This window comes from Microtus oregoni, unplaced genomic scaffold (assembly GCF_018167655.1).
Source record: "Microtus oregoni isolate MIOR12 unplaced genomic scaffold, Mior012 000002F_ref0000024, whole genome shotgun sequence".
NCBI lineage: Eukaryota > Metazoa > Chordata > Mammalia > Rodentia > Cricetidae > Microtus > Microtus oregoni.
The window spans coordinates 25,088,420-25,109,351 of NW_024543061.1; the positions used below are offsets into that span (position 1 = coordinate 25,088,420).

The 20,932-nt window shown below is 47.3% G+C and overlaps 2 protein-coding genes across 3 annotated transcripts; one reads left to right on the forward strand and one right to left on the reverse strand.

Moving 5' to 3' along the window:
* Window positions 1-390: 390 nt before the first annotated feature.
* Cct7 (chaperonin containing TCP1 subunit 7) lies at window positions 391-15,772 on the reverse strand. Its single transcript, XM_041632908.1, has 12 exons — window positions 15,621-15,772; window positions 10,413-10,566; window positions 9,288-9,394; window positions 7,059-7,184; window positions 5,942-5,994; window positions 5,362-5,533; window positions 4,408-4,572; window positions 3,013-3,201; window positions 2,382-2,479; window positions 1,884-2,016; window positions 1,030-1,236; window positions 391-724 (listed from the first exon to the last, which is right to left on the reverse strand). The coding sequence occupies exons 1-12, from the start codon at window positions 15,624-15,626 to the stop codon at window positions 503-505; spliced, it is 1,632 nt and encodes a 543-aa protein (XP_041488842.1). The 5' UTR covers window positions 15,627-15,772; the 3' UTR covers window positions 391-502.
* A 223-nt stretch (window positions 15,773-15,995) lies between these two features.
* On the forward strand, window positions 15,996-20,748 carry Pradc1 (protease associated domain containing 1). 2 transcript variants are annotated; one of them, XM_041632941.1, is made up of 5 exons: window positions 15,996-16,613; window positions 18,931-19,031; window positions 19,475-19,584; window positions 19,825-19,992; window positions 20,081-20,748. In XM_041632941.1, the coding sequence occupies exons 1-5, from the start codon at window positions 16,547-16,549 to the stop codon at window positions 20,172-20,174; spliced, it is 540 nt and encodes a 179-aa protein (XP_041488875.1). In that variant the 5' UTR covers window positions 15,996-16,546; the 3' UTR covers window positions 20,175-20,748. The 2 variants fall into 2 exon arrangements, with proteins under 2 accessions (XP_041488875.1, XP_041488866.1); XM_041632932.1 differs by having other exon boundaries at window positions 16,005-16,613; window positions 20,204-20,747.
* Window positions 20,749-20,932: the final 184 nt, after the last annotated feature.

The following is a 20,932-nucleotide window of genomic DNA, read 5'->3' on the forward strand; positions in this document are numbered from 1 at the left end:
GTGAAATAGGATTGGAAACATAGCTCAGTAGTAAGTAATAGGACTGGGAACATAGCTCAGTGCTTGTTTAGCAAACCTCATGAGGCCCTGGGTTCAATCCACCCTGACATTCTTCCCAGAGCCCTCACTTAAAATATTATAAGAGGAAGCATGCATAAGCTCAGAGAACATAGTCCACCTGCTGTGATGGAAGCAACGCTGCTGTGTGCAGTGCATGAGCTAGGACTAAAGATGGTAACAGGAGGAAAGGAAGCCACCATACATCTTAGCTACTACTCAGAAGTACAACTACACTGAGACTTCAGCAGGCCAGAAGAACGATTTACTTCTACTTCAGCAAGTATACACACAGTTCATTTTGAGAGGCAAGAGGATGTTTATGAGAAAAACTGACCAAATAATCTTAAGTTTTATTTAAATACCCTCCAGTGAGAACACATCAGACGAATCAACCATTTCCTCACCACCAATTCACCTCCCAGGGAGGTGTACAAACTGCCTCTCAATGGAGGCGTCCTTGGCCTCGACCCCGGCCAGCCGGTGGGGGAGCATCCACAGTGGAGCGGGGGTTCTTGATAGTCTCATCCACGGATACAATCAGGCATGCAGCCTCAGAAGCTGCTGTCAGGGCGTTGATGCGCACCATGGCCGGCTCCCACACAAAGGCCTGGAAGTTGTCGGCGATGTCCTCATTGTTGACGTCTACCCCATACCACATGCCCCCCTGAAAGAGAGGGGATGCACTTTGGAACTACTTTCACTTCTTCCTGCACACGTTCCAAAGGACTCAGCTGTCAGGAATTTTGAATTGATGGCACTTTCCCGAGGAAAATGACACCATTTCCCACCTGCTTCCAACTCTGGGCATGCTGACCACAAGTACCCAAGCCCTCCCAGGAAGCTGCACTGTGCCAGGAGGGAGCCGTTCACTGTACCTGGCAGTGATTGCAATCCCAGAGAGCACATATCTAAGAGGCTACCCTCAACCATCCAATCCCTGGACTCCAAAGAGAGCAGAGAATCAATCACCTGTGCATGCCGAGCCCGCAGCTTGTTAAGGATGTTCGTGGCATCAAAGCCAGCGTTGTCACATAGCTGTCGAGGAATAATTTCCAGGGCCTTGGCATATGCCCCAATCAACAGCTGCTGTTTTCCTGGAATGGTCCTTGAGTAATCCCGCAGATATTTGGAGAGCTCCATCTCGATGGCTCCACCACCAGCCACCACAGAGTCATTCTGCAGAAACCAAATAGCTTACAATGTAGTGGCCCAGCTCCAAGCTTCAAGTTGGGACACACAGCAAATCCTCCAGCCCAGGAAGTGGCCAAAAAATGGGCTTATATCCCCATTCCCAAACCCCAGGTGCCTAAACGCAGTCAGCATCCAGCACAGCCCAGCTTCAACTTTAGGAATTGAAAGGTCACTGCCAAGGTCAACCATAGTTGGGGCATGGCAACTTCAAGAGGACAGCTGAATAGATCAGCCCCACTTAACTAAATCATGGCCGATGCTGATCAGTGGTGGCACGTGCCTTAATTCCAACATTCAGGAGGCAGAGGTGGACGGGTCTCTGTGAGTTTGACGTCAACCTGGTCTATAGTGCAAGTTCCTGGACAGCCAGGACCACAAAGAATTCTGTCTTGAAAAACAAAAACCAAAACAACCCCTCCCCCACCAACACAAACAAAAATAACCAAAAGCCAGCATGGCCTATATGTGAGGCTGAAGTTATTTCTCTATGATTCATGGGACAAATGAGAACTTAGTCTCTCTTGTGGTTTGCAGGGGGAAATCAAAGCCCAACATGACACCTAAGGACAGGTTACACGAAACCCAAGATCTTATCAGCCCCAGAGTTACGGGCAAGAGGCGTCATCCAGTACCTTGATGGCCCTCCTCACGATCATGATAGCATCATGCAGGGACCGTTCTGTCTCTTCCATAAACTGCTCAGCGCCACCACGGAGGATGATGGTACATGTCTTGGCCTTAGGGCAGCCAGTGAAGAAATTATACCTATGTCCAGGATGCAATGGTGCACACATGAATTGCTGTCACCTTGCTATCTGATCTCCATGCCAAGTCCTTTCAGAAGAGAGCAGTTGACTCAGGCTGTCAATCCTAACTTTGAAGGTATTTTTTGAGGCAGGACTGGAGTAGAAGCACCAACGCTTGTGGAATCAGATCTAGAATCTGACTATAACTACTTCCCTTCTCTAACGCTATACCTGAGTTCTTTACCCACCCCTCCACCCAACAGCACCTTGAAAAAGTAACAGTACAGGCCATACCCCACACCCAGAAAGAACTTGACAAAAAAAAAAAAAAAAAAGGGTTGGGCAGACCCAAGCAGTTCTTGGGAGCTGAGCCCATAGGCTCACCTCTCGCCTCCAATTTGGGTCTCTTCAAACACCTGGCAGTGGCCCAGCACATCTGGCACCAAAGCATTCACACTGGTCTGGATTGAGCCTCCACAGGCCTGAGGAGCAAGAAAAATCCATGAGGGTAATTGGCCTATCACCATTCAACAAGTCTCTTCCCATGCTGAATCTGTTACAGAACCTTAGAGTCCACCATTAATTACCCTGACTTCTAGATGATCCCTACTCCCTCTCAAATAGACGAAATCAAAACAGAGCCAGACACACAAAGGCAAAAGGGTCTATTAGTGCAAAGAGATAGAAACCCGATGTCTAGTACTCTGGGTTCAGCAACTCTACCCAGGAGCAGTTCTTTGGACGACAGCCTGCACCAAGAGGGAAAGTCCTGGCTGGAAGCAGTACCCACTGAGCCTGACCTGCTGAGCACAGTGCTGCTGCTATGTGGCACCTACCTCCCAACTGTCTTGGTCAGTGAATTCAAAGCAGTTTCTATTGCTGGGTATACAGACACTGGGATGGATCATTTCTTGACAGCTAACGCAGGGACAACCTGACAGTCTAGTACATCAGGGACAGCGGAAACAGCTCAGGGCCATGAAGGATAAGCAGTAGCCCATGAAGTTTTGCTTACCATCATTGTTCTCTTCAGATCCTCCTCAGGCACACGGCCAGCACAGAACATGTCCCTATCAGCAAAGTACTGGGTGGCCACATCCCCAATGGGGAGTTTGGACAAGATGACTTTGGCTCCAGACTGATGGATCTTCTCTAACTTGTCATAGAGAATGTTCCATTCAGCATCAACAATTGCCTGGTAATCCTAGAGACCACAAAAAAGATGAGGGTGTTTGGGGATGAAAGTGCACATGACAGTCTAAGGCTAACCTAACTCTCCCCCACAGAAAACATGCTGACCTGTCTGGGAATTAAGAGCGGACAACAGTTTAAACTGGTCCTACATTAGGACCATTAAAAGAACCACTTAACACTTTCAAACAGAAACATAGGAGGGACTTTGTGTAGGGATTTCCCAGTTAGACTTCTCCTACCAAAGAGGCTATTTTGTGCTGGAAAACACTGCTACCTAAAGTCAGCCTTGGGAACCACAAGTTATGAGACTCAGTCTATAAGGAAAGGAGGCCTGTCTAATCAAGGAGAATCACAGGCAAGCTTGTCATCCCAGCTACTCAGGATTGAGGTAGGAAGATTACAAATTCAAGGCCAGCCCGAGACTTAACAAGACTTGTCCAAAATAAAAATTTAAAAAACATCAGGCAAGTCTGTTGTAGTGGTATATACCTTTAATCCCAGTACTAGTGAGGGAGAGGCAGGCAGTTATTGTGAGGCCAGCCTAAGTTCACATAGTGAACTACAGAGTGAGACCCTGTCCTCTTCAAAAAAGGGGGGTCTGGGGGTGGTGTCTACAAGACAGCCAGGGCCACACAGAGGAATGTTATCTTAGAAACAAAAGTTAAAGCCGGGCAGCGATGGTAGTGCAAGCTTTTAATCCCAGCACTCAGGGAGGCAGAGGCAGGCGGATCTCTGTGAGTTTGAGGCCAGCCTGGTCTACAAAGTGAGTTCCAGGACAGTCAAGGAAACACAGAAGAACCCTGCTTTGAAAAACCACCACCACCACCACCACCACCACCACCACCACCACCACCACCACCACAAAAAAAAAAAAAAGCAAAGAAACAAAACTGGGGATGAAGCTCAGCAGCAGTGCCCTACTTAGTGCATGTGAGCCTTACTCTGAAGAAGAGTATAAACCACAAAGTTTAGACAAGCTGGAGGGCCCATCTCTAAGAGGCAGAGCACAGCTGCTCAATAGGTTTTCAAATTATCTGAGGTGGAAGTCAAGGAAAACAAAGTGAGAAAATTAATGGCCCATGTATGCAGACATGGACACAGAAGGAAGATAAGTGCCCACAGTCACCTGAGAAACAGAGCTGACCCTTACAACATAGAGAAAGGAAGCCCTCATCCAGAAAGTTGCTTGCCTCCTCACCCCTGCTGGGGAGCCTACCTCCACCGTGTGGACTCTGATTTCAGCATTATCTTTCTCTGCTTTCAACTCGAGCTCAACATTCAAGAGGGCAATCTTGGGGTTCTTATACTTTTTGGGCTGCATTTCAAACCCAGCATAAGAGAAAGTCTTCTTGAATGCAACACCAGCCACCAGCTGAGACTCCTGGTTAAAGACAGACAGTTCAATGGTTTCGTCAGTCAGAATTACAATCAATCCATGAACCCAGAAGAGTAAACCCTACTTTCTACTGCTGGTCATCATCACAAAATCTGGGACAAACCCATCTTTCTTTAAGTGACACAACATTATCTTAGTTGCCCCTTTAAGTGAGGTATCATATAATTGCTACAACAGTTTTAAATACAAAACCACACTACAGAACACCAGTATACATCAGAGGCAACTAATGGCATTAGTATAGTGTGCATGTACACACAGTGTGCATACAGAATTCTAGGTTACACTATGAGAACTAACAACAGTGGCTGCATAAGGGGCAAAGGTGGTTATGGGAACAATTAATACAAGGGAAGTTTGACAGTACCCCCTTTGAAGAGTAGACTCATTACATCATTTTTACTTCCTGTCTGGTTTTCCCGCCTATATTTCCTGCCTGGCCAATCAGCGTTTATTTATATCATAATTGACAGAATACAGACAATTCTCCCGCACCGCTGAATACCTCAGGATTTATCTTTGGAGAATTTACAAGTAATTTATCTGAACCAATCCTTCTATACACCTGAAACTAACAAAGAAACAGGATTCTGAATTGGCACAGGTCCGCTTTCCCATCCTGATGGCAAGTAAACAGATCCAAAGACCAGAGACAGCATGAGAGAGTGGTTATATCGGCGTTCCTGCCTTGTCTGCATTCTCTCTTCACCTATACTGTGAACTCTGCTCCCACATGAAGCTGTCTGCTATCTAGGGAGGCCACAACAGGCTTACCTCTAGGGCTCCACCTTGTACTTTCTTGATGCCAATCATTTTAAGCTGCAGCAACTCATCAAGCATCATCACAGCATCAACCACCATCTTGGCGAAGAAGAACTTCTGCTGAGCGATCAGCTTGGAGCTCAGGGCTGTCATTGCACACTTCTCCAGCATCTTCCTCTGCTCTCTGCAGCATAGGGCAGAATGGGCATTGAGCTTCTTACTGACCGACTACAGCGTGGGAATGGTACATACCACATAACACTCTATACACATTAACCATCAGACAGCACAGCAGAAAACTCCTATTTGGCAAAAGCAGTATCAACCTATCACCCCATTACTTTCCCTTTAACCCAAAATTCACCACCCACCCCCTCCACCTTTCACCTTCTCTATCATTAAGGGTGGATTATCAGCAAAAGACAGCAGATGCAATCACTCCCACCCCACCCACCCCAGTGTCAGCTCTTTCATGTTGCATGGCCAAGGGTCTGACAAGAACCAAACAGCCTGCCCAGAGACTGCAACATGCATACACATCCAGTTTGGTCACAAGACAGCAAAGCTCTGACAAAGCCCACTGGAAACTTACACTTTATCCTGCTTCTTCACAGTCACGGCAATCTCTTTGATTTTGTTAACAGCCTGCCAAAAACACAGGGTGAGTGAGTCTCATGCTAAACACAGAAAATGGTGAAGTGGATTCAACAGTGCCAAGATCTTAAGCACATCTCCTGTGCCTATATCTGCCTAGGAAAATTTAAGGCTCTGCCATCTTGAAAACTCTGATAGAAAGATAGGGCAGGTACAGTGTTGAAGAATCACCAGGCACCTCCAGGACTTGGCTCTGGGACTGCCAATTAACAACATGAGGACAATGCACCTGAAACAGCCTGCTAGGTTAGGCCAAACCTCTGGCTCACAAGTGGACAACTTCCAGCATAAAAGTCTTCTTATACATATATATGCAAGTCATAAATAATACATAAGCCAGTTTTTTAAACCAGTAAATCCCCCCCAAAGTATTCCTTACATATGACTTAATTTCAGGGTCAACACTGGCAACACAGCAAAGGAGAAAGTAAGACCTACAGGATTAAATTATATCACAAGTCACCTCAAGCTATCATGAGTTACTCATAAAAAACAAAATTGTACCTTGTTTCAAAAAACAACCAACAACAACAACAACAACAAAAAAAAGCATGCATGAAAACTGTCATGAGCCAGGTGCAGTGGAAACGCTTACAATCTTTCATGCAGATAGAGGTGTATATGCACCCAACAGGTTATATTTAGGAACATATTAACACACACACACACTCACATACATATATGCAATAACAAGAGGCCATGAATTTGAAGGAGAGTAGGGACTATATGAGAGGCTTGAAAGGGGAAATGGGAAGGGGAAAATGCTAAGTAAAATATCTCAAAATTTTGAAAAAAGTAAAAAAAAAATTGTATTTAATAGACACATTAAGATATCCCTATTTTGTGTACTCTGAATAATTAAAAAGAGTTCTCACTTATAAAGAGCCCATGCCTACAAAATAGTCTACCAGGCTGACATCAGTTACTGAAGGGTAGAACAGAGAAATGGCTGGAAATGCCCACGCAGGTCTACTCTGTGTCGTTCCTTCACACTCAGGAAAGGCACTATCCTCACTGACATAAGTATGAACGTGCCCAGGTGATATAGCTCATACCAACTGGGTGGCCGTGCGGAAAGCTCGGATGATGATCTGCGGGTGTAAACCTTCCTCCACATAGGGCTTCACCTGCTTCAGGAACTCGGCGGCCAGCAGGGTCACTGAGGTGGTGCCATCACCAACCTAGAAGAGGATGGCAAGAATACATGTTTTCTGCTATTCAGGGAATTAAGCTCTGAAAATCATTTGTTTATGCAACCTACACTTTAAATGGTGTCAAACTTTTTCCAGAAACCCATATATTTTGCAACAAAAATAGAAAAGTAAAAGTGTCCAGGGAATCAGTCTTTCTCAGGTGGCTTTGAAATACCAAGTTAATTCTCCAGACAGCATCGCTCTCCAAAGGGTCCGGACACTTCACTATCAGGATACAAACTCGAATACAACTCAGCAGATACTTCACTGTCTTAGAGCTGCCACTGCTGAGATGAAACACCATGACCAAAGAAACTTGGGGAGAAAAGAGTCTATTTGGCTTACGTTTCTACTTGACAGTTGATCATCAAAGGAAGTTTGGATGGGAATACAAGCAGGGCAGAGCTGGAGGCAGGAGCTAAAGCAGAAGCCACAGAGTCCCGAAGGAGTGATAATGGTTTGTTCCTCGTGGCAAGCTCAGCCTGCTTTCTTATAGAACCCAGGACCACCTGCTCAAGGGAAGCATCACCCACGTAGGTTGGGCTCTCCCACACCAATCACTAATTAAGAAAGTGCCTTACAGGTCTGCTTACAGCCTGATCTTACTGAGGCCTCCCCTTCTCCAGTGACTCTAGCTTGTGTCAAGTGACATAAAACTAGCCAGTGCACTTTTTATTACGTACAAAGTTAGGTAGAGATGCAGTTTCACGCTCGTATGACAACCACAGTACCAAGGAGTGATAAGCATTCCTTAAAATTTTTTTAATTTTAAATAGCTGAGTGGAGAAAGCGCACACCTTTAATCCTAGCACCTGGGAGGCACAGGCAGGCAGATCTTTATAAGTTTGAAGCCAGGCTGGTCTACGGAGCTAGTTCTAGGACAGGAAGGGATACAGAGAAACTCTGTCTCAAAAAAATAATAAAAATTTTAATTATGTGTATGGGCATTTGAGCACGAGTACAGGTGCCCACAAAAACCAGATGTCATATTCTCTGGAGCTAGATCGGGTAGCTGTAAGGCAGAAGGAAACAAAAAGCCAACTAGACTCCTAGAAGCAGTCAAGTTCAATATGCTTCAAACACTATTTGAAATAGTGGTTTCCTAGTCTGATAATCTTTCTCAGTGCTTATACACTGCTATCTAATATTTTTTTTAATGTGTATGGGGTTTTGCCTGTATGCCTGTTTACCACCTGTGTCCTAGTGTCCACAGTGGCCAGAGAGGGTGTGAAAACCTCTGGGACTGAGTTAGATGCAGTTGTTAATCCATGAGGGCTGGTAACTGAATCTGGGTTTTCTGGAAGAACAGATTCTAAATTCTATTTTTAATGAGAGATAAAGTAAGATCATTTACAGAAACTGGATAGTTTCTGACTGGAGATGCACTCCTTTCTTACTCACCTATGTCCCCTATGTAAAATAAGGAATACTCAATAGGAAAGGAAACACCCTGGAGAAGGGATGAAGCTGCCAGACTTCTGACAGGAATGAGGCATTATTTCCATTTACTACCAGACTATTGCATCAAATTGATGCTCACAAAGACAGACTGGTGGCTGACAGTAACGTGGACACTTAAAACTGGTTGGAAAGATAAATTATGCGTACTTTTCACACACAGCAAGATGGAAACCTTAGTGTTCTAGTCTATTGTATAAACTGGTAAACAGTGATTTACAGGCCCAGTCTAAATTAGAGTGCTTAGACTCAATCTTCCAAACTTAGACCTGGAGACAGTTGCTATCCACAATGGACATGCAGGATTATAGTTTTAAAGGTTATTAATCATAGATTCGGTATAGTGTCACATGCTAAATGGGAGGCAAAGGCAGGAGGATCTCTGTTCTGGTCTACATAACCAGCTCTATGCTAGCCAAAATTACAAAGGTACCACTACCCTGTCTCAAAAAAACAAAATTAATAATTTTTTAAATTTTTTAAAAAATTTTAACTATTTTTAAGTATGAAGTACTTACACAATTACAATTTTAGACCTAAATAAAAAATTAAAATCGTCAGTGAAAAGAGCGAGGCACTGAAGGAGACATTATGTTCCAGCCTCCACTTAAGTTTCTATGACCGACTTCCTACCTCAGCATCTTGGGATTTGGCAATATCCACTAAAGTCTTTGCTGCAGGATGGACAACATCGAGGAGTTTCAGAATTGTGGCCCCATCATTTGAAATTGTTGCTTTACCTTAAGAGAGAAAACAGTTAACAGTTAAAACCCCCTTTCATAATTCTGTTTACTAGACCTACACTCCACACACACTTTTTCTTGGGATTGGGTCATAAGCTTTTATATATTATTGGCTCTTAATTTTCTTTTGAGTCCAGGATAACTGAACAGTCATGTTTTAAATAGCCAAGCACAATGGTGTATAAGTCATTCTAGGAGGAGAAAGCAGATCATCCAGTTTGAGGCTAGCCTGGGCTACACTGCTCAAAAGAAGAGTAATCACTTAAGATATTTTGAACACAACTGACATTCTAGTATCTCACAATACAATACAACTTTTTTTTTTAAATATTTATTTATTTATTATGTATACAATATTCTGTCTGTATGCCTGAAGGCCAGTTGAGGGCGCCAGACGTCTTTACAGATGGTTGTGAGCCACCATGTGGTTGCTGGGAATTGAACTCAGGACCTTTGGAAGAGCAGGCAATGCTCTTAACCACTGAGCCATCTCTCCAGCCCCCTACAATACAACTTTTTTCCTTCTAAGTTAGCAACATGTTATAATGTGAGGGACCATAGAGAACACCATTTTCTTTTCTTTTTAAAGAAAAGATCTCCAGTTTTAATTATGTATATACAAGTGTATATGTATGTGTGCGTGCATGCAGGTGCCCTCAGAAGCCAGAGATGGCATCAGAACTCCAAAGATTGGGATTCCAGAGGCAGACATAGGAGCTGGTCACCTGAAAATACAGCAAGCTCTCCTAACAACTGAGGCATCTTTCTCTCTGGCCCCCAGTTTGTTCTTTTTATGGCTCTGAGCCCTACTTTCCGAAGGCAATAGACTCCTGAGCTCAGGTTCTCCCACAGATCCCCACAGGGTTCTTCATTCAAGGTCGTGCACACAGATTCAGAAAGATTAATCCCTTAGAAGATCCTACAATCAATGGATTTCTGATGGCAACCGTAAGTCCCAAATACTCCTAGGCACCTCTTTTCCTACATGAAGCCCCAGGGAATCATGAAGACTTACCTCGACCATCCACAATAAGCTTGTCCATGCCACGGGGACCCAGTGTGGTTCTTACAGCCTCAGCAATCACCTGGCAGGCACTGATGTTACTCACAAGCTGAGGGATGCCTTGGGAGCTATCAGTCCCCTCTTTCAATAGGATAACTGGTGTGGGCTGGAGAAGAGAGTGCAAATGACTGCTTTTAATCATCATCTGCTACTTGGGCAGAGAAAGGTGCCCCCAATTCTACCATGGCAGAGTAATCTGCACCCTTTTAAAGCACATTCCCCTGCTACCCAGACTGACTCCCCCAACCACATCTACCTCTAGAACCCCTGTTGATACTGAAGTCTAAATAAATTATGCTTTCTGATGCCGACATGATCCAATATGGCCCTTTCAACTTTGACACTTTGCCCTGTGCTTCACAACTGGGTCACAGCACACAGCACAAAAAGAGCAAGCCCTGCTTTGCACCCCTCCTCCCCCATAAAATACTCAACGGTTTTTGTTAAAGAAGCAGAGGGTAAGTGGAATGGAAACTGCTCCAGAAGGGCAGCTTTAGCAGAGACCAGCTGAAGTGCAGCAGGACAAAAAGCATGTTATCTTTACAAAGTAACACACTGACTTCACCTCTCATACCCACTCTAAATGTTCTCACGTGACTCAGGGATTTTTGCCTTTCTCTTTAGTATTGGCCCAGAAGGGTCACTATTCCTGCATGGGCTTTCTTTGTACCACTCTAGAAACTATGAGAAGGTAAGAATGCAGGTAAAGCCTGGTTGGCTGTTGCATTAGTTAGTTCTTTGTTAACTAACATAAGCCAGGATCATCTGGGAAGAGAAATAGCAACTGAGAAAATGCCACCATTAGACTGGCCTCTAAATGTCTATGGGGCATTTTCTTAATTACAATTAATATAGGAGGGTCTAGGCCACTAGGAGTGGTGCTTAAGGAAGCAGGCTGAACAAGTCACAAGGAACAAGAGTCTGCAAAGTTCCTCCACATCCTCTGCTTCAGTGCCTTCCCTTTATGGTGGACTATAAGCTGGAAGATGAAATAAACCCTGTCCTCCCCAACGTGCTTCCATCATTGTGGTGGACTGAATGAGACGACCCATGGGCTCATGTTTGAATGCTTTGTCTCAGTTAGTGGAACTCTGGGGAAGGACTAGGAGACGTGTCACTGGCTTTGAGGTTTCAAAAGTTCACACCAAGCCCAGTGTCTCTCTCCCTACCTGCTGCCCGTACATCAGGATGTAGTTTTCAGCTACTTCTCCAATGCTTGCCTGCCTGCCGCCATACTCCTCACCATGATAACGGACTAACCCTCTGAAACTGTAAGTAAGCCCCCAATTAAATGCTTTCTTGTACAAGTTGCCTTGGCCATGGTGTCTTTTCACAGCACTGACACAGTGACTAAGACAGTTACGGTGTTTAATCACAGCAACAGAAACCTAACCAGTAGTATCTTTCCTCCCGTGTCCAGGAAGTAGCACAGACACTGGAGTACCTGGCAAAACAGAGTTCCCTATAGCTAAACCTGAGTCTTCAGGGATAAGCGGTGAGCCAGGTCATCCTCCCAGTACTGGAAACCTCATTCTATGCAGACACTGTAGTGGGGGCTGTACTGTCGTCTCTGTCTTTCAACTCCAGTGGGTGTTAGATCTGAAAATGACCTTGGTGAAAGTCTCTTCTCCCAGTTTTCTTTTTTCTTTCTTAAAGGCTAGGCTTACAGAACTAGACCATATTTTTAAATGATTAATTTAATTTGAAGAAACACAGACTACTATTAAATTTCTTGTTAGGTTTTTTTCATAACATTTTTTGAAGCACACTGCTTATTTGTCAAAATCCTCTGCGGTCAGCAGAGGGCAGTTACTGGTGGCAACACAGATACATTGCTACAGGGCAATGGCAAGCATAAACACCACCTACATCCAAGACCCACTGAAACAGGATCTGACCTTCAGAAAGGGCCCAAGTGGATTTACATGAACACTAAAGCTTGAAAACACTATAGTGCACATGTACAAAACCAAAAAGCCTGCAAATGAGTAGGCTGGTAAATGCTGTACACTTATCAGATCTCAGACAAGTTTAAATAAGTATGGTTTCGGCCCGATATGACTGACAGGAACATGGAATTCATCAAGCATAGCTGTCAGCAAAAAGAAACTGCTTGGAGCTGGGGAGATGGCTCAGCAATTAAAAGCACTGGGTGTTCTACTAGAAGACTGGGTTTGATTTCCAGCACCCACATTGCATGTGGTAATGACTCACGACTACCTGCAACCCCTCTAGACTTCACAGGCACCAGGCACACAAGGGATACACACACTTGCATGTAGGCAAAACTTCTAGACAATTGAAATAAATTTAAAAAGAAAATTGTTCAAGCAAGACATTAGCAGTCCAATGAGACAGAGATGGAGATGCATGCACTAAGTACCACATACTATATCCTAATTGGTTAGAGTCACTGTCTTTAGCGAATGAAGACTGGTATCAGGGTGCTGGTCTCAAAACTGTATTCACCAGTCACAGAAGCTACAAGACAGCCAATGAAGACCAATTTTTTTCTTCTCCCCACCTCACCCCCAAGTCACTGTGTAGCCCTGACTGTCCTGGATTTCACTCTGTAGACCAGACTGGCCTCAAACTCAGAGGTCCACCTACCTCTGCCTCCTGAGTGCTGGAATTAAAGTGCCTGGTTCAAAGTAAAACAACCAGTTGTAGGCAAATACTTTCAAATGGAAGAAATAGTAAATGAAGTTGTATTGGTCTAAGAAAAGATATCAAGAGTGAAATATAGCCAGGCCATGGTGGCACATGCCTTTAATTCCAGCACTCAGGAGATTGCAGCAGGAGTATCTCTGTGAATCTGAAGCCAGCCTGGGTCTACAGAATGAGTCCCAAGATAGGTTCCAAAGTTACAAGAAACCCTGTCTCGAAAAACCAAAACCAAAACAAACAAACAAAAAAAGAGTGGAACGTAAAAATAGATTTGAGACTGGAGAGATGACTCAGCAGTTAAGAAGCCTCTCTATTCTCCTTGAAGACAAGAGTTTGATTACCAATACCACAACCATCTCTAACTCCAGCTCCAAGAACAAATCCAATGCCCTTTTCTGGCCTCTAGAGGTACCTTCAAGGATGTATACACATGTCCAAATGAATGGAATACCCTCCCCCCCACACACAAATCTAAAAATCAAACACAACCCACCAAAAGCTCTGAAATACTTTAAAGAATATGCATCAGCTGGGCGATGCACACCTTTAATCCCAGCACTCAGGAGGCCGAGGCAGATGGATTTCTGTGAGTTTGAGGCCAGCCTGGTAAACAGAGTAAGTTCCAGGATAGGCTCCAAAGCTACACAGAAAAACCCTGTCTTGAACACACACAGAAACCAATACGCAACAATCCATTAAGATCCCCACAGACCAACCTCGTCTAGACAATCCCTCAGAGACTTTCTTCCCAGGTGTTTCTAGGTTGTGTCAAGCTGACAAAACTAATCACCACAGTGGGCTACACAGTGACTTCCAGACCAGCCTTGAGCTACAAAAGAGCCTGCTGTTAAAAACAAGTTTAATAAGTCTTGAGGGCTTAAGAAATGGCTCAGTGGTTAAGAGCACTGGCTATTCTTCCAGAGGTCCTGAGTTCAATTCCCAGCAACCACGTGGTGGCTCACAACCATCTACAATGGGATTTAATGCCCTCTTCTGACTTGCAGGTATATGTGGACAGAGCACTCATACCTAAAAATATACATAAATATGTAAAATTTGGGGGGAAAAGCCTTGGGCTATAGCTAAGTGGTAGAACAATCAAATGAGGCCTTGGGTTCAATTCCCAGTACCCGAAAAAATAAAAACAAAGCCATTACCATTAGACTTGATGTTCTGTAAAACAAGACCAGTGCTATATGAAAACGTACAATTTAATGCCAAAAAGACAATAGATGTATCAAAGATCAGGATGTCAGGGGACCCTTTTAACTCTCCTTTGAACAGAAGTCTTCTAGACTACTTGAGCTCAGTCGGTTGACAGCATGGTGAACTCTCATTTTAAGGGAGATACCCAGCTGGCAAACAAGTCTATTGGATAGGGCAAAAATAATTCAGGTAAAACCCAAAAGTAGTAGTCTGAGGCCTTTAGACAAAAGGTTTATTTCTCTGGGGACTGGATGCGCATGGATCTCAGGGCCCTGGATGCACTACGCAAATGATGTCCGTGAGGTCACATTTGCAGCCCTGACGTGTGCTTTACTTAGGAACATTAAGAGTTTTACTCCTCAGCTCTGGTCCTTGCCAACCAAATCAAGTTCAAGAAACAGTAATGCGGAAAAAACTCTGAAAAGGACAGTGCTGGGGGTGGGGGTCAGAGAACATGGGGTCCTTCTACTGAGTAGGAGCTGCAACCAAAAAGCATTTGGTAGCAGGGAGAAGGACTATCCAGGTTATCACTCTGGGGACTAACTGGGAGAAGCTGCAAAAGGCAGAAGGATTGACACTGAAAACCAAAAATTAGCGCGTGGAACTGATGCCAAGTACACAGGATTCTGAAATTGACGTTGTTCATCAACAATTAGGTGTCTCACACACAAGGAAGTTATCTGTCGCTCTGTAAGAGAACAGATCGTGATGAAGGACAGCTACAGACAGACCTTTAAGAGACTCTCCTGACTAAGGCACTCACGTCTTTCCATCTCTGATGCTGTGCACCTCAACTTCTGCCCCTTCCCAGCACGAAGCTGGGCCTGTACATTCAGGAGACATTGAGAGTGCACCTGCTGAAGGACTGCGCGAACGAACGGGTTCCAGCAGGAAGGAAGGATTCTGTTTTCCCGCTTGCGGGAACGCAAGTGACCACAGTGCCATGCTGGGCGTCACTCGGCCCAACCCAGAGATCCTCACGCCGCCTCTGAGCGCTCTAGATCACGCCTTTACGTCTGCAACTCCCAGGGCGGCGAAGCAGTCTGAACCCGCATTCGGTTCCGAAAACCCAAGTTTTCAGGGGCTCACGGTCCTGAATCACCGTGGGACCCGTAGACCCCCGGGCCCAGTAGAGTCGCGAGCCCCATCGGCTCCCGCCAACCGCTCCAGCTCCGGGCCGCGGCGATCCACGGACAGGGGGGCCGGAACGGGCGCTGCCGACTCCCCGGAGGGCGGGCCTGGGCCCCACGGCCGCGGATGGCAGCGGATGAGCGGGGAGCCACTCACCATCATCTTGAAAGCGCTTCAGGGGCCCGCAACTCGCCTCTTCTCGGCCTCGGAACCGCCCGCCCAAGCCCACAATGCTCCGCGCCGACGTCCCCAGAAGCTTCTGGCTAGACGTAGGCCCGGGAGAGGAAGGGGACGGACCACTTCCGCCACTCTATGGTTGGCGACAGCCGAGGTGGCTGGCTAGAGGAGTCGGAGGCGCCCGCGGCCGCTCTAGGAACTGGCATTGGCTATGGCGGGGTCACCGAGTTTCGATGTGCTTTGGCTCTGGGAGGACGCAGCCGGGTCCCGCTTCGGCCCGCGTCCCCGGATACCATGGAAGACAGGCGGTGAGACTGAACGGCGGTTGGGGGAAGCACCTTAGGTGAGTGTTCTCACTGCACCCACTGCACCCCCAGAGCTCTGTGGCGTCGGAGCTCTGTGCATTTCACGGGGAGCCGGGGAAGTTGAGGCGCCCTGGGTCACCGGTGCGCAGCCCGCGAGCGCGGGAAACTCGCAAGAGCTACTTCTGGCTCTGCAGCGCCTCCCGCCGGCCGAGGCACCGCCCCGCGGCACCGGCGCGCAGCCAGCCTCCAGCAGGGAGGGCAGCCGGGACCCCGCACCTTTCCGCGAGCCGCCCACCCTCGGCTCGGGAGTCGCGTCTATACTGAGGAGCGGGGGCGGGGCTGCGAACTGCAGTTGCTATTAAGAGTTTTGGCCAATCCGCTGCCGGCTCCACTTCTCCTGGCCAATAGGAAGTAGCCTAGGGCGCAGAGGCGGAAAGTGCGGCCACACGAACAGGCTTGGCAGCCAATCGGCCGCTGGCCTCGGTTCGGCGCTCCAACCCGCGCGGAGAGCGGGCCTGGGGAAGGCCGGGGCGGCTGTCAGGCTAAAGTCCGGCTGGCGGGCGCGGCGGGACGGCGGCGGCGGCGGGACGGGCCCTGGAGATGAGCCGTGGTGCCGCGGGCTGGTGCTGTCTCGTGCTCTGGCTGCCCGCGTACGTCGCGGCCCACGGTGAGCGGCGGCAGCGGAGGGCGGGCCGGGCATCCAGCTTGTGCGCTGCTCGGGCCGGGGGCCACGGGTCACCTTGGGGACCCCGGGAGTTTGGGCTGGTTAGGTTTTGGGGCCAGACGACTACAGCGGGTGGGTGCTGGTCCCTGGAGTCCGGAGTAGGCGCGGCCCGAGGCTCCCCACGTCGAAGCAAGATCCTCCAGCCCTCCTCCTCCCGCGGGCGACCCGGGTGACAGCTAGAGATCAAGAATGGAGCAGCGTGAGCGTTCATACAGGCAGGAACATGCACGTGGGCTCACACGCACGCACAGGCACCCACTTAACACAACTCGCACATAAATGTACACACCTACGCGCTAAGTGAGCACATGCATATAGCCGAAGAGATAAGCACATCAAACGCCAGACAGGAGTGTGCTTGGGAAAAGGGTGCCGCGTGTCAATCCAGAAGGCTTCCCTAGGGGTGTATCCATCTGATGGAGTGTACCTACACTCAGGACAACAAGCTGCAAGCCCCCTGAGCTCTGCCTGGGTGGTTGTGATCTGGGCCGTAGACAGGAACAGCTATAACCACAGCCCTGAGGCAAAAACTTCCATCCATCAACATTCCCTCATCTCTCTGGGCTTAAGGAATCCAGGGACTCAAATCCCAGGAAAATATTAAACTTCGATGCTGAGAAAAGTTTCTATATCCTAGCAAAACCCTGGTTGTTCTGGCAGCTCTCCTTTTCAGGACAGCATACCTGAGCAGCTGTCCATTCATTCAGTAACCTTTGCTGAGCAGCCACTGGGTCCTAGGCACTAGGGATTCATCACTGAGTAAAGCCACAAACTCAGAATCATTGCTCTAAGAAACAGACATAGACTATTATAAATACACCATAATTACTGAGGAAGTACTAGCTGGAAGAAAGTATGTTTTGAATGACTATAGGAAGGAACAGGGTACCATCTTTCTGAGAGATGACAGGGGAACTTTTAGGAAGACACAAGAAGATGAAAACACAGAGGAGCCAGTGCAGCTTGAACTTGGGAAAATGGCAGATCTGGAGCAGGGGTCGATCAAGCAGTGCCTTCTACACCACCGTGAGCAGCGGCACACATTTTAGTCAGTGAAGGGGACACTGAGGCTCTGGCAGTGAGTGGGTGGCAGGAGGACCTTAAGGAGGACAATGGAGGTGACCGAGAGATGGCTCAGTATTTGGAGTACTAGTTGTTCTTCCAGAGGGCCCACGCACAGCTGCTTGTCCTTCCAGTTCTGGGGAGCTGATACCCTCCTCCTGGATTCCGCAGGCACCAGGCACACAGATGGCACATGGACATACATGCAGCCAAAGCACACATATATACATAAAATAAAATGTAAATTACAGAATGAAGGCAGATGGGAACCTGAGTCAGGATTGCCTGAGCCAAGATGTTGAAAACCAATCTGGGGGGCTGGAGAAATGGCTCAGAGGTTAAGAGCATTGCCTGCTCTTTCAAAGGTCCTGAGTTCAATTCCCAGCAACCACATGGTGGCTCACAACCATCTGTAATGGGGTCTGGTGCCCTCTTCTGGCCTGCAGGCATACACACAGACAGAATATTGTATACATAACAAATAAATAAATATTTAAAACAAAAAAAAAAGAAAACCAATCTGGGCAACATAGCAAGACCCCCCTATGAAAAAAGAGACAGGGGAGCAAGACCAGTTAAGCTCGAACAGTCAGAAGAGATGACAGTGACTGGGCTAGGAGATGCCAATGAGACCAGAGCTAACTTAAAGATCTGGTTAGAAACCCGGGGCTTCTCTATCCACTTCGAAACTCTTAGATCTTCAGAGCAGGGACAGCTGTTAACCCTAGAGCTCTGGGTCTTTGTGGCTCACCTGCTGTGTTAGGAGCAGCAGCAGATACAAATCTCTTATATCCAGTCTGTCTGTCCAGTGTAGAAATCAGTTCTCAAGCTGGGCGTGGCAGTGCATGCCTGTAGTCATGTTTGGGAGGCAATCAGGAGGAAGGATTCAAGGCCCACCAAGGAAACAACTAATTCAAAGGCAGCCTGGGCTGTGTGCGGCCATTTTTTAAGATTTCCAGGTGGTAGTACATACCTTTAATTCAGCACTAGTAGGGGTGGGAAGCAGAAGTGATCTCTGAGTTTGAGCGAGACAGGGCTACATAGTGAGACCCTGCTTAATAAGATCTCATGCTCCCGGAGGATCCTGTCAGTTGACGCCAGGGTCTCTGGATGCAGGCCACAGTCCACCCAGTGGAAGACATAGGAAACCCAACCAGCTTGTTCCTAAAAGGCTTTGCATTTGCACTTTTCCCTTTAGGCTTACGCATCCATGACTACTTATATTTCCAAGTGCTGAGTCCTGGGGACATTCGCTATATCTTCACAGCCACGCCTGCCAAGGACTTTGGTGGTATATTTGTAAGTTGAAAGCTCAGGTTTCTGACCCTCAGCAGCCTTGCTGCCATCAGTGAGCCATGGTGACCCTCATCCCACCTTTATGCTGGGACAGAGCAGGAAGTATAATCCAGCCATGCCCTCCAGGAGCTGCTGCACACTAAACCAAGGAGAGACTCCCTTCATTGGTGGAAACTACCCAAGAAACCAAGGGCACCGGCTTTCTCTGTCAATTCCTCCTGCTTCCCCCCACCCCGGGTTATAACCAGCGCCCTCTCACAGAAGGGGGAGGGGTGCCTAGTCAGATGGATCTCGGTGAGAATGAAAGTGCTCGAGTGCCCAGCCACAGGGAGAGCACCCTATTTCCTTCCTCCACATGGTGCAAGGCGCCAGGCCATGGATTGTTAGCTCATTCCAAAGCCATGTTTTCTCACTCTTCCCTGTCCTGATGTCTGAACATTTTTCAGCACACACGGTATGAGCAGATTCACCTTGTCCCCGCCGAACCTCCAGAGGCCTGTGGGGAACTCAGTAACGGCTTCTTCATCCAGGACCAGATTGCTCTGGTGGAAAGGGGGTAAGGACTGGGCAGGTATGACACACAGGGAGGGCAGATTCTGATCACAGCTCATGGTACTTTGAAATGTCAATTTTTAAATAATTCATCCTTTACAGGTCTTTAAGAAATGTCTTGTCTACTTTCTGCTGTGTACTGATGGCCCTCAATACAAGTTCTCTGTGGTCCTTCCTCCCAAAGAGAGGATGTAAGGGAGGGGCAGCTAGTCTTTCCTTTGGTCTCATCACCAACCTCTTCCAGGGGCTGCTCCTTCCTCTCCAAGACCAGGGTGGTTCAGGAGCATGGTGGGCGGGCTGTGATCATCTCGGACAATGCAGTTGACAATGACAGTTTCTACGTGGAGATGATCCAGGATAGTACTCAACGCACAGCTGACATTCCTGCCCTCTTCCTGCTCGGCCGAGATGGGTGAGGGCTCTTTTCTTTGGGCTGTCCACACTAAATTGGGTGGTGTGATTTGGTGGGGTCAAAGGCAATCACCAATCCCCTTTCACAGGCCCTGTCTTGAATATCCCAGTCAAGGGGCAAAAAAGTTCTCAGGTTCTGGAAACTCCCAGAGTAACAGGCAGAGGGCAGTGTTGGGGTGCTGAGAAAGTGACTGCTCTTCATGCCCTCCCAGCTACATGATCCGCCGCTCTCTGGAACAGCATGGGCTGCCATGGGCCATCATCTCTATCCCAGTCAATGTCACGAGTATCCCCACTTTTGAGCTGCTGCAACCTCCCTGGACTTTCTGGTAGAAAAGCTTACCCCAGGTACCAGCCACAGGTGACTCACTGGGAAGAAAAAAACTAAGATTCTGCCGTTTGGAGTTTGGAGATAGACTGAGGACAAGTAGAGCCAGGGATGGGACAGGGAAGCCACACTAGTGGCTTTCCCTTCCTTAGGGCCTGCAAGAACATCTCATGCTCCAGTAAGAGCCAAGAACCAGGCCCAAGGCATCTGGGCAGAATTTGGAACAAAAGGTGCTGAAGGCAGGCGGCCTTGTCCTCCGCTACCTGTCACACACCAGTTTTTCAGCCTCCCACAGCCCGGACTTCCTCACAGTGACTCTTGTAGCTCTTGCTGAAGTGGTTTAAGAAATAGTTATTCTGGGCCGAAGGATTCTCTACTCTTTAGCAATAAAGGTAAATAAAGCTCGTCAGGTTTGTACCTGTGTCCTAAACTAAGAATGCGTGGGTGTGGAGGGACTCATGTATTTGGTCCCACATCATACTTACTGGTGCTCTTAGCGGAGCCTCACAGAAGGCCACGGCTTCTCAAGCCCATTAGGATTAACAGACTGCTAATTGTGGTTCATCCTGCTGGGAAGAAGACTCCTTTACCTAGAGTCAGCAATTGAAATCCA

Bases quoted from the DNA above. Each gene is read 5' to 3' on its own strand.
- Pradc1 (XM_041632932.1), top strand. From the start codon at position 16,547: ATGAGCCGTGGTGCCGCGGGCTGGTGCTGTCTCGTGCTCTGGCTGCCC. The intron at 16,614-18,930 runs GTGAGCGGCGGC...TTTTCCCTTTAG, and splicing joins CGCGTACGTCGCGGCCCACG to GCTTACGCATCCATGACTAC. The intron at 19,032-19,474 runs GTAAGTTGAAAG...AACATTTTTCAG, and splicing joins AGGACTTTGGTGGTATATTT to CACACACGGTATGAGCAGAT.
- Cct7 (XM_041632908.1), bottom strand. The intron at 3,202-4,407 runs GTAGGCTCCCCA...TGTGGTCTCTAG, and splicing joins TCAGAGTCCACACGGTGGAG to GATTACCAGGCAATTGTTGA. The intron at 725-1,029 runs GTGATTGATTCT...CCTCTCTTTCAG, and splicing joins TGCGGGCTCGGCATGCACAG to GGGGGCATGTGGTATGGGGT.